At 34.8% G+C, this 13,748-nt stretch overlaps 1 protein-coding gene across 1 annotated transcript in view; it reads left to right on the forward strand.

Moving 5' to 3' along the window:
- The window catches only part of Klf8 (Kruppel-like factor 8), a 60,365-nt gene extending 53,977 nt beyond the window's left edge, over positions 1 to 6,388 (forward strand). The window contains exon 5 of the mRNA XM_005401541.2: positions 6,273 to 6,388. Within this exon, the coding sequence (XP_005401598.1) occupies positions 6,273 to 6,388 (116 nt within the window). The remainder of the gene's footprint in view (positions 1 to 6,272) is intronic.
- Positions 6,389 to 13,748: the final 7,360 nt, after the last annotated feature.

Consider the following 13,748-nt stretch of genomic DNA (forward strand, 5'->3'; position numbering starts at 1 on the left):
AAAATCATTAGAAAACAATAATTAATATACTGTGTATCGAGATCTTTAAATAATGGCCAATGTGTTACTTTGTTTTTTTTTTGTTTTTTTTTTTTTTTTTTGTTTTTTTTTTGGTTTTTCTCCGGTACCAGGAACCGAACTCACGACCTTGCACTTGCCAGGCAGGTGCTTTTGCCGCTGAGCTAAGTCTCCAGCCCCCAATGTGTTACTTTGAGTACAATTCATAAACAAAGGAATTCCCTCTTACAGAGAAGAAATAAACAAATAAAAGGACAAAACTTTTTTTTTCAATCAACAAAAGAAAGCAGTATAAAGGAAATATCTGAATTTTTCTTGAAAGATTTTAAAAATATTTTTATACATAGTACCATAGTTTTCATTGAAGAGGTCTTTTACTTCCTGGGTTAGGATAATTACTAATTATTTAATTTTTGGAACCTACTGTGAATAGAATTGTGTCCCTTATTTCTTTCTTGATGTGTCCATTTTTGTGATACAGAAATGCTATTGATTTTTTTGTATGGATTGTTGTATCCAACTGCTTGCTGAATTTATTAATTTGGAGGGTATTTTGGTGGAGTTATTTTGTTCTTCAATGTAACGGATCCTATCATTTGGAAATAATATAGTTTGACTTCTTTTCCTATATGTATTGCTTTTATTTGTCTCTCTTGCTTGATTGCTCTGGCTAAAGTTTAGAGTACTATATTGAACAGGAGATTTTAGAGTAGACACATATACCTTGTTCCTGATTTTACAAGAAATGTTTGCAGTTTTCCCCTAGTTATTGTGATGCTGGCTGTGGTTTGTCTTAAATGGCTTTTTTTTTTTAATCAGTTTGAAGTACATCCTTTTATATCAGGATCTTGAGATCTTGATATATCTCATTAGCTATTTTATTTGGGATTGTTCTATTCTTTTAGTGTCTGTGTTCACTGCTATAAACTTCCCACTTAGAACTCCTTTTACTCTATTCTACGTATTTTGGAGTGCTATACTTCCAATATCATTTGATTCTAGCAGTTTTTTACAAATATCCTTGATTTCTTCTATGATCCATTGATTGTTCCGTAGTGTATTATTTAATCTGCCTGAGTTTCCATAGTTTCTGTGATTTCTTTGATTTCTAACTTCATTATGCTATGATCCATTAGTATGCAGAAGATTATTTCCATTCTTTTGTATTGGTTTAAGCATGCTTTATGGTCTCTTGTATGATGTATTTTGGAAATAAATTTCATGTGATAATGAGAAAAATATGCATTCTGCTGTTGTCAGATGAAACATTCTGTAGATGTCTGTTAAGTCTATTTGTTAACTAGTGTGGTTGATCCTTAACATATTTGTTGATTTTTTGGTCCGGTTTTTCTGTATGTTTGTGAGAGTGAGGAATTAAACCCCCCACACTATGATTGCTTGGGCATCATCTTTTCTTTCACTTCCAGTAGATTTTGTTTTATGAAGTTGGGTATGCCATCATACACTGCATGTATATTTAGAATTGTTTTTTCTTCTTGAATTGTTTCTTTTACCAGTATGTGGTGGCCTTCTTTGTCTCTTTTAGTCAGTTTTGACTTAATGTGTGTTGTGTTTGAAAATAATGTAGCTGTTCTTGTGCTTGGGCTCTAGTTGTATGAGATATAATTTTCTCCATCCTTTCACTTTTGGTCTGTACAGTATATTTGGGGGGAATGAGGTATTTCTCTCACAGACAGCAAATGGTTAGATTTTGTTTTTTGATCCAATCTGGCTGTCAGAGATTGAAGATTTAAGACCACTAGCACTAAGTGTTATTATTGTAATTTATTTACTGAATCCTGTCATCGCATGACTTATTTTCTCCCTCTTATTTGGTCGCTACTTTAGAAGTATACTTTCCTTCATACTCCTTGGTGCTGATGACCTTCATCTCTCTCTCTCTCTCTCTCTCTCTCTCTCTCTCTCTCTCTCTCTCTTCTTTTTGCTTTTTTCTTTTTTTGTACTGGGGATCTATCTCAGGACCTTACATTTGCCAGGCAGGTGCTTGTGCCCCTGAGCTATATCCCAGGCTTGGAAGAGGTTCTTTTTTTGTTTTTGTTTTTTGGTTTTTTTTTGATGACCTTCATATCTGTATAGTATTCCCTTAAGTTTTTTCTGCAGTGTTGATCCAGTGGTCATGAGTTTCTTTAGAGATTTCTTTGTCACAGAGACTCTTTAGTTCTCCATTAAATTTGCAGGCTGATTTTGTAGCGTGTAAAATTCTGCGTTGACAGTTATTTTCTTCTAGTGATTGAAAAATTTTGTTCCAAGCTTCCCTGGCCTTTAAGATTTGTGCTGAAAAATCCACTGTTACTCTGATAGGCTTACACTGATAGGTTGCTTGCTATTTATCTCTTATGCCTGTTAACAATCATTTCTTGTGCTGAATGTTTATAATTTTGTTTAGCATGTGTGTGGAGAGGTTCATTTCTAGTCATGGCTATTTGGGGTAAAAAAGGGATTGCTTCATAAATTTGCACATTGTCTTTGTGCAAGAGACAGGCTGAACTCTGTATCATTTCAATTTTAGTATACATGCTACCAAACTAAGCACCAGCCTTAGATTTTCCAGGAGAATATGCTTCTTCTTCTACTCCATTAGGAATGTTATTGTGAAAAATTTGTGAACATTTCTATCCTTACCATACCTAGCCAATTTTAGCTCCTGTCTCTCCCAATACCTTTATTTTATCTCTTCCTTCAAAACAATCTTTTCGATAAATCTCTTTGCCATCTTTGTTCTGTTCCTCCTCATTTGGCATTTGCCTCTTGCCTTTTAAACTGTTTATTTGCCTGTATTATAGTCATATAGACATAATTTCTAACTGAATTATAAAGTTGTAAAAATAAGACTGTTTCATTTTCTGTGGCTGACTTCCTACAAAGCCTAACATGGTGTTGCATGGTAGCTGTCTCTCAATAAATAATTTGATGTAAAAACATTTAGAAAAACTTTCTAGGAGAATATTCATTTGCTTTAATATTTCATTTTGTTTCATTTTTAAATTAATTTCACACATCAGAAAAGTATAAAATGAGTCTCCCTTCCACCCCAATCGCCCAGCAACCAAGTTCCCCTTCCAGAAACATATCTATTTGATTTGTAATCAAGAATGTCCAAAGAAAATTATGTGGCCTGTGAAGTGGCTCAGTATAGCTTTTCACCATGGCTGTAGTATTTTAATCAGTTCTATGTGCTGTACTTTAGGAAAGACATTGAAAAATTGGAGTGTGATCAAGAAGATGGGAAGGGGATTCAAACCCATGTCAAATGAGGAGCTGAGAATATTTTGCCATGAATTTTAAAAGCCAAGGGGAGATTTGTAGGTGGATATGACTAGAAAACATATTTCATGTCATTACATTGTAGAGTAATGTAAGAGTCTTGTACCTTTAAAATTCAAACCCTGGTGATCATTCTAACACTAATTGTAGGAAGCTGAAAAAGAATAGCAGAAGCATCAAAATTCAGAGACTGTGTAGTGACCCCTTGAATAAAAATTTTATAGAGCAGTACTTAATTTTGATAATGATGAATAGTTGTATTCATAAGTATCCTGCTTTAGAGACGGTATCAATTCTCATACAGGAAAGGAAAGCCCAGCAAAAAGGAAACAAAAAAAAGTGAAAATAAAATTCCTTGCATGAGTTTGCTGAGATAAAGGTAGTAGGAGCATGGAGGGACGGTTTGAAAAAGCTCTTTCTTTCTGCCTCCACCCACCCATGAGATCAATTATTCCACCACAGTCTATCTGAATTAGCAAAATAAATTTTTTAAAAAATTAATTAAATTTATTCATACATTTTAGATGTGCATAAGGGTCACATTCATATAGGGAATTTGTACCTGTATATAGAATATCTGAATCCTTTTTTCCCATTCTTCTACCCTCCCTTCAACACCTCTGTCACACCTAATTTACAAAAGCTTTGTTTCTGTTCTTCTTTTCTCATGTTTTTCTTTTCCCCACCTTCCTTTCACCCACCCCCTTCCCTAGTTCTCCTTCCCATTTGAGCATTTTCTTCCCATTTCTCAGTATCTGTTATGCATTTTGGGCCTTATTTTCACTTTCAGTTTCTCACAGTAGAGAAATGATACAATATTTACATATATGTATCAAATTTATTTCGCTTATGAGTATGGCCTCCACGTACATCCATTTACTTAGAAAAGTCTCAAGTTTATCCCTTAAGGCTCAGTAGTACTCCATTGTGTAAAGAATATATCTTCTTTATTCATTCATCAGTTGATGAGCTTTTGGGCTGTACCCAAGACTTTGCTATTACAAATTGTGCTGCTACCAATTGGTTGTGCATATATTGCTGTAGTGTGATGCTTTTAATACTTTTGGGAAGATGCCAAGAAAATGAATAGCTGGGTCAAATGAAGCCTCTAGTTTTAGTTTTCTGAGCAATCTCTACGCTGATTTCCGAAGTGGTTGCACCCATTTACACTCCTGCCTACCATGCAGAAGCATTCCCTTTGCCCCACATCCCTGCCACCATTTGTTATTGGTGGGTATCTTGATAATAGCCATTCTTTCTAGAGTGAGATGGAATCTCAGTGTTATTTTAATTTGTGTCTCAAATGACCATTAATGCTGAACATTTTTTTCATGTATTTAATTTACCCTTTCTACTTCTTCATCTGCCAAGTGTGTATTCATTTCAAATGCCCATTTTTGATATGGCTCTTTATATTTGGGTGGTCTGACTTTTTCAGTTCTTTATATATTCTAAATGTTAGTCTTTTGTCTGAGGAAGAGCTGGCAAATTTTTCCCCAATCTTTGGGTTTTCTCTTCATTCTGCTGATGAATTCTTTTGCTGTCCAAAAATTTGTTAACAAGAGATCTCAGTTGTTGTTTCTGTGTAATATTTCTCATATTTCAGGGTTTCATTCATAAAATCTTTGCCCACACATATGTATTCAAGAGTTTTACCTATTGTCTCTTCCAGCATGTTTAGTGTTTCTGTTTTAATATTTAGATCTTTGATCAATTTAAGTAGAATAAACTTTAAATATGTTCCTCATAGTTCCAAGCTAAGGACATTAACTCAGTAGTCTCCAAAATCTAATCTTTACAACTCAATAGAGAACAGACAAAGAATTGGAATGCAAGAACAGAGGATCAAACATTTTGTTTCACCTTTTACATGCCACTTGGTTTTTATAATGTACACAAACTTTTAAGATTGTCATACATTTATGTCATGTATAGACATGCACATATAGTGAGAGGTATGCTTATTACTTTTAGTGAATGATGCATAATAAAAGTACCTATCATACAGTAGTTGCTTGATACGTGTTATTGCTCTTCTCTTTAAGCTATGCTAGAAAAAGCCTTCCAATATATTGTGTTAATAACATTGATGTGTTACATGTACATACATGGGTGTCCATGTTATGACTGAATTATTTTCTAATTGTGGACCATCAATTTTATGCTTGAAATGTCTTCAAAATTTTCATAAGTTATACTCATTTACTATTTTTCTATAAAATGTAAAACAGCTATAACTTCCAATGTTGAATTAAATAGATAACTACCCCAGCCAAATATTCACACTCACCTTACACTTACCCTATTCTTCCATATAGAAAATTTGTAAATTTTACTAGGAGTGTGCTCACTACATGATTGAGTTCTGTTAAGATTTAAACATGTAAATTTTTGGTACTATGGATTGAACCCAGGGTCTTTGCACATCACTGTTACTAATACAAAGTATTTAAAGGCTTTTTCCAACATAGCTGAATGGCAAGAGTGCTAACATGTATCAATTAATAACTGAGTGCTAGGTACATGCTTCCTCTTATTGATTCATTTTAGCTTAGGAAGACAAAATCCAACAGATATGTTCTACTATTGGGAATAATAGTAGAAATTATTTTAGAACAGCCAGGGAACTATTGAAAGACTTCAGCAAGCAAACATTTAACCCAACTTTTCAGGACACCTTTCCTTGGCAGCTGGAGATAGAGAAATGAATCACACTCAAATTATACCCTAGGAAATTTACATTCTTGTGGTACCAATGTGATTACCCTGACCCTACCTTCAAGGCATTTCTCTTCCTTGCTGTGCTAAATTTTTTAAAGTATTTTTTTCATTCTATGCAATTACACTTCTTTTTTTCCTTTGATTTCTGTCTTGCTGCAACTTCTCAATATCGGTTGAACTGGAAATCCATAAAATTATTGCTAAAGCACATACATTTGGGCCCATATTCTCCCTTTCTTTGTTCTTAGTGAAAGTTGACCCCACCTCCATGTCTCCACTGGAGATTCCAAGTGACAGCGAGGAGAGTTTAACTGAGAGTGGATCTTCAGCCTTACAGGGTCTACAAGGACTGCAACAAGAGTGAGTACTTCTTTTTCTATGTGTGTGTGTGTGTGTGTGTGTGTGTGTGTGCTTGCGCGCATGCATGCATGCATATTTTTGCATGCATAAAGATGGGACTCGTCAGAAACAAAGGAAAAATTTTAAAAACAGCAAAATGTAAATGAACTGTCTTCCTGTACAAGTTTGTGTGGACATATGTGCCTGTATGTACATGTTATGGTTAAATTATTTTCTAATTGTAGATCATAAATTTTATGCCTGATAAATTTTCAAAATTTTCATCAGTTACAGTAATCTACTATTTCTCTTTGTAAATGTAAAACAGCTGTAACTTCCAGTGTTGAAATTAAATGGATGTATTTTGCTCATGTTTGGCAATTATGTTGTATGAAACCTGCATTTTTTTAAGCATAAGAGTGACACTAATTGAAGTGAAATGCTCACACTGTTCTAGAACAGAATCACTTAGGGAAGCATTATCACCTCCCATGCTTTCTCAGGGACCGGTGTTTAACAGAATGGCATAGTTGAATCATTTGCATTATTTCAATTGTTTCCTCTTTTGTACGCTTAGCATTGTGGGCTTAGCACTGAGTAATATAAAATAAAAATTGGTATGAGGTGGCACCACTGTATTTGAGTCAATGTCTTTACCCTCCACTTTAAAGTCATTCTTTGGTCTTATCTCTCTTCCTTTGCTTAGATCAAGAATAATGGCCCAAAGGCAGGGAGAAGAGTCACTCGATTTGAAGAGAAGACGGATTCACCAATGTGACTTTGCAGGATGCAACAAAGTATACACCAAAAGCTCTCACCTGAAAGCTCACCGCAGAGTCCATACAGGTCTGCCAAACTTCCACCATCTTACCTCCCCCTACACACATACGTACACATACAGACACACACACTAGGAGGGGGGAGTCTCTGAAAGCTAGAAAGAGAAGGAAATCTTGAAACAAAGATGGCTTTATTTATACTCTGGTACAGGCCCCGTTCATGGTTTTTACCTCCATGTCTTATTTATACTGTAAGGCAACTCTTATAAAACTGTCCTAAAGGAACGTGAAAGTTAGTGTCTTTTGAATAGTCATCGTCACTAGTAAATACCTTCAGACCTTTCTAACTGGGGAGCCATAACACTTAAACAAAAAACTTAAGGAAGCTAAGATTTTATTTGCTCCTTTAACCCTTGGGTCCCACAGGTTTTGCTGAGTATGGAAAAGCACAAAGGTAATTAAGTGAACATTAAATTTTTGAAGCTCAGCACCATCCAGTAACTTACAATGTGCCTTTGTTTACATAAAACAAAGGTACATATAAATAAAGCAGACCTGATGAAGATTTTGTCAAAATGGAGGGCACACAACCCATTTGAAAAAAGAGAGCTGCCACCCAACTCCAGCTAAATATTATGAGATCATTTTTTTAAAAATAAAAAAATATTTTTTGTTAGAAACATCTTAAATTTTTAATGTTGTTAGCTTGTTCAATTTTTTTTTAATATCTCCAGTGATTCAAACAAACGTGCCTGGAAGCCAGATGCAGCTCATTAACCATCACTTTACGTCTTTGCCTTGGTAACCCCTTCCCGGTGATCTCCACTTTAGAATTGAGAGGGACCTTGGTCAAAGCAGAGGCCCTCCTTTCTCCTAAAATCTGCTATATTTTCTGTGTTAAACTTCATGAAGAAGTTACCAGGGACCTCAGGACTGTGTCTTGAGGCTGAGTATAGGTGACTGATTTTCAGGTTGCATTGTTGCAACATTCCCATTGCAATATTTTTATTCGTAGATATATTTGTTTGCCTCTTCTCCATGCAGATGAGTGCTGATTTCATGATTACATACATTACCTTGTACTTCAATTTACATTTCTATTGATTTTCCACTCTCCATTGTATTATTTTGAAGCAAATTCTAAAAAGTTTATAATTTTAGTCACAAATACTTCAGAATATATGGTAACACTTTTAAAAGTAATCACAATATCATTAGCACACAAAATTGCTTAGTATCAAATCTCCTAAAATGTCTAATAACTTTTTTAAAAAGTTCAAGTCCGTACTAAACATACTTCACTGAATTTGGTTAATGATTGTTTTAGGTTTTTTTTAATCTTCATTTTTTCCCTCTTTCAATTTGTTTTCATTTTATTTGTTGAAAAGCTTGAGTCATTTGTGCAGTCCAGTTTACCATGCTTTGAATTTTCCTAATTATATCTTCACTGCATAAATGTAATATATTTGATGTCCCCCAATTCCTGTAAAAGGACAACTGTGTCTAGAAGATTAATCAGATTTAAGTTCAATTTTGAGCAACAACATGTCACAAAGGGTGGTGTGTACTTTATATTTCAGGACACATGCTATTTGGTTATCTCTGTGTGATGTTGAGATTAGTGAGTTTCAAGCTTCTACTTGTACTTGCCAAATGGTTATAAAGCTTAACAGCATATCTGAAGGCAGTTGAATGAACTCACTTGATGAGAAGCACTGTATATAATTTTAGTATACATATATCATAGATTTATCCACATAGTTTTTGTTTAGATTTTTTTTCCTTACTAAAATCTGTTTCTCTCACATTCACAAAGACACCAGGTCATATTAGCTCACATATCCCTTTCTAGGTTTTAAAATTATGCTTCTTGAAAGTACTGAGGATAAAGAAGGATCAGTGGACTTAGAACACCTGAGTTCTAATCACAACTCTCTTGACTAAGTCATTGTGTTCTCTGATACAAGTTCTCCTACCTCTTTGATCTCAGGTTTCCCCAGCTGTAAAATGAGGGGATTAAACTAGGAGATTCCATGTGACTTTTTTAGTCTGGAACCCTGTGGCTTGAATTCCAGTGTATCCTAGCATTTATCCTTCTAGAAGATCCCAAATGTATACAGATTGGAAATTGCTTTACAATAGTAAAAGTCGGGCTGTCTTTCCTATGTCACCTGTACATTCATTTTTAAATTAGCATACGTTTGCAATACATAATTGTTTCCTTCGTTTTGGGGAATTGGTACGTGTATATAATATATCTTGATCATTTTCAATACATTTACTTGCCAGAACATTCGCACTGCCTCCCTTACCCTCTATTCTTGAACTGATATAACAAGAGATATCATTTACTTTTATTTATGAAATGTAATAAAAATATAGTGTTTGTTTAAATTTTTAATGTATTACAGTAAAAAACACATTGTCATTCGTCCCCCTCAAAAGACTCCGCATTATTTGGAATATATTTACACATTAGTCTTTCTACTTTCTGAACCTGTTCTAGAAGTCCTGTTTTGTGGAGTGATGTTGACTTTTCATAGTCATTTTGAATTTGAGAAGAGCCAGAAGTCCCAGGGTGCTAAAGCCAGTGAATAAGATAGATGAAAATATCCTGTAACGTTTCTATGAGCCTATCTTTTTGTAGGATGGTAGTAACAACTTACCATATTTTTTATCATACCGTGCAGAGATACACAATAGAACACCCAAAATTGGTTCAGAAAGTGACAAAAATCATTGAATAAGTGTGTTCAAAGTGAAGGGGAGTATTTTTAATGGAATTAATGGTTATGTGCATTTACTGTAACAATTTTTTCATTGTTGTTTTTTTTTCTGGTACCGGGAATCGAACTGATGACCTTGCACTTGCCAGGCAGGCACTGTGCCGCTGAGCTAAATCCCCAGCCCCTGTAATAATTTTTTATTTGAACATACATCATATTTTTCATCAGCCCATATAATTCTCATGTTTCAGTTGTATTTCTTTCCATAGTGGTTTAGGGTTCTTTTATAATGGGAGAAAATGAGGCTTAAAATATAGACAGGTTTTAGCTTTGAATTGTATAAGTGAAAGGCTTATTTAAGAAATGGTCATGAGAGTAGAAGCCTTGTGAATGGTGGCAACTGGTGTCCAACTGAATCGTACTTTGTTTAGATTCAGGATTGTTCTTATGCTACTCAGTCTTTGCCATGGATATATGAGGTAAGGGAGTAATCCTGAAGGCACTTCAAAGAAGAAAGTTAACTTGCTTAAGTTACAGTAGTGTGAGACAGTTTTTAGCACTGCTGTATGTAACCCCTTCCTTGGACTGTTGCAGTACCCTAATTGGTCTTCTTACCTTAATTTATTCCTCACTACAATTCATTCTTCAGACAAACAAGATTTTTATCCTTTTATTTTTCTTTTGTTTAAATGTAAATCAGATCACATAACTATTGTAGTTTAAAATAATTCAGTGGCTTTCTGTGATACTCTGAATGAAATTCAAAGTCCTAACAATATCCTAAAAGACCTATAGAATGGGGAGTCTGCTTGGTTTTATTTTATAACACTTATTTTTCAGCTGTCAGTTTAACTGTTTTCTGTCTAGGAAAATTCTTCCCTAAGCCTATTTTGGCACTACCTCTCCCAATTATTTATGTAAAACACCTATTTAATTCTTTGATAAGTGGGGTTTTTAAGTTAGGACAATAATATGGCCAATATGAAAAGAAGCCACCTATGCACAAGTTTTAGAGAAAGTGTTATTAGCGAGATGTCCTATTTACAAAGGTGGTTAATATGTACCACTCACTGTATTGCCTTACCAGACCTTGCCTCTAGTTGATTGGGTTGCTTTATGCATTTTGCTCTATTTATCTAAGCATACCCATGTCTTCATCTCAATGCTTTGCATTACCCCAAAGATCTAGCTATGGACTGTCTTTGTCACATAGTGTATATGTTTTATATTATGAATGTTTTTTTGTTTATGTCTTTTGTTCTTTAACTTAGATAAGTTGATTGAGGTTATAGGCTATGTCATATGAAGTTAGCTAAAAGAGAAGCTTGTTCAATGATAATTAAAGGTAACTCCATTTTACATAGAAAGCTAGGTCTCTGCTGATTTGTTACAATTTGTGTGTTGTAGCAAATGAGTGCTGATCACCACAGGGTGTGACTGTTTTACAAGTCAGTTTTCTTTCATTTGAGTGTAGTGAGGAAAGGAACTCTCAGCAAAAATTCTTGAGACACGACAAAAAATGTATAGATATCTATGTGAAAGTTTTGAGATAGTATAAAATTATAGACAACAAAAAGTGAAAATCCCATTTACACACCCTCTAACACTGAAATTTCATTCTTCTTCCCACTGTTAATAAGTTTCTATTTAGCTATCCAGATCTCCATTTGTCTGAGGTGTGTGTGTGTGTGTGTGTGTGTGTGTGTAGTCATTTAGTAGCTTTTCTTATTTGATAATATTTCACTGACCATCTTTTGGTCTCAAAACAACCAGCTTTATCTCATTCTTAGCAGCAAATGTAGTAATTTCTAAATATTGAAATGACCAGTAATAAATAACATTAATCATCAAATTATTCTCCAAGTATGATCCAGAGGTGTGATTTTGGCTGGACTCCATTCTACGGTTCATTATATGAAAGTCATACAGCTAATAAACACTTGGTAGGATTAGTTGGTGGTCAGCACTAAATTGAAAAACAGTATGTGCAAACCAGGTTACCACTAGACTTTAAAGTAGCAAAAAATTAAATATCCTGAAAAATTTATGAGAAGGAAGTAAAGCAAGAGCCAGAAGATAGAGCATTGGAATACTGATGTATTTTGTGTCTTCATTATTGTTTGTTTCTGAAATAAAATAATATATACACATTGCAGTAGACTGAAAACACACAACTATATTAAGAAAATAGATATGACCCTATTCATATAAGATAGACCCAATTAATATTTCTTTCTGTTCATGCAGTTTTTTCCATTTCTATTTTAAACTTTTATGAAAGATATAATTTTAATGCATTCAAACCATACCAAATGTTGTAAAATAGAAAGGAAAAGTTCTCCTCTTACGAGCCCTCATCTTTTCTTTGCTGAATGTTAACAATTTCTCTAATGATTTACACGTGTGTGTGTTGACATTGCCTTTACTCTGAACATGTGAATGTGTAGTTATATATATGTATATATACAGAGAGAGAGAGGGGTCATAAATTGTTAAAGATTTTTATATTATTTTTTCCATTTAGCTTTCTATTTTGAATATACATATCCCATATATAACCCAAATGCAACCTGAAGTTTCTGAGCACTGAGCTATTTTTTAAAAATTTGAACTGGCATCTCTCTCCATGCCATTCCATACACTGGAGTTTCTGACATTTCTTAGGAAAAGGCCTATAACTTTAACTGAAGACCTTTTTCATTGAATCACACTTTTTTTGGTGTATGACTGAATTTTAGGCTGTTCTGTCGGAGGTATTAGAGAAAAAATATGATTACCACAATATAGTAAAGTGGTAAAGTGGCAAAAGACTTGGGTTTTGAATCTCAGCTCTATTGCTTGATAACTATCTTTTGTAAAAGAAAATATTTTGAACAACCTTGGGAGATATTTTTACTCCTCTCCCATGAGACTTTAGATAACATAGACTCAGCCATGGAAAAGTGATTATTTAAGACCACAAAACTAGTGTGGTAGAGCCTAGGTTCAAATAAAGGCTTGTTTGAGCCATAGCATATGTGTTTTTCACTCTACTGTCTTGACCTCTGCCTTAATTACTTTTCTTGTTGCTGAGACAAAATACGAAGCACCCAAAGTTCAATAAGAAAAGGTTTATTTTAGCTCACATTTTCAGTCCATAGTTGCATTGGTTACTTTTCTCTCGTTGCTGAGACAAAATACCTGATGCCCAAAATAAAGGAAGGAAAAGTTTATTTAGCTCAGTCAGTGGAGGTTTCAGTCCATACTCAGCTGGCTCCAAGGCATAGTGGCACATGGCAGAGGGCAACTTTTCATATTGGCAAAAGATAGCAAAAAGGAGAAGTGGCAGCAAGCAGCCTCTTTCCCTCCCTCACATTGTATGCAAACTATCCACCTCAGGGTGGGTGCAGCACTCATATTCATATTTCCAACACTGGACCATGAATCAATGATAAACTCTAGAAGCCCACTCCATCACTGCATGAGGCTTTGGGGAGACATGCAGACACAAACCGTAACAATAGTTGACTGGCTCTAAGGCAGGATGGCATGGCAGAGGAACATTGCAAAAAAGAAACAGTCCATGGCAGGGAAGAAAGGCCGTGTAGTGAAGGAGAGAGCCTACCTTTCCCTTTTATCCAATCTAGGCTCTATGCCCTTTGGGTGGTGCTACTCACACCAAGGGTGGGACTTCTATCTTGAGTAAATCCACTTGGCTTACACACAGAACTATGCTAATTCCAGTAAGTGGAATAATTTAGTTCCACAAACCGTTAGTCCCAGTATCACACACCCTAGCGCTAGCCAGCTCCAAAAAGCCCCACCTATGAGAGTATGAGCCTTTGAGGGGACATCTAGATACAAGCTACAATAGCCTCTCTTTAGGATTTCTGTGAGTAGC

Source organism: Chinchilla lanigera, unplaced genomic scaffold (genome assembly GCF_000276665.1).
Source record: "Chinchilla lanigera isolate Chin_1 unplaced genomic scaffold, ChiLan1.0 scaffold00074, whole genome shotgun sequence".
NCBI lineage: Eukaryota > Metazoa > Chordata > Mammalia > Rodentia > Chinchillidae > Chinchilla > Chinchilla lanigera.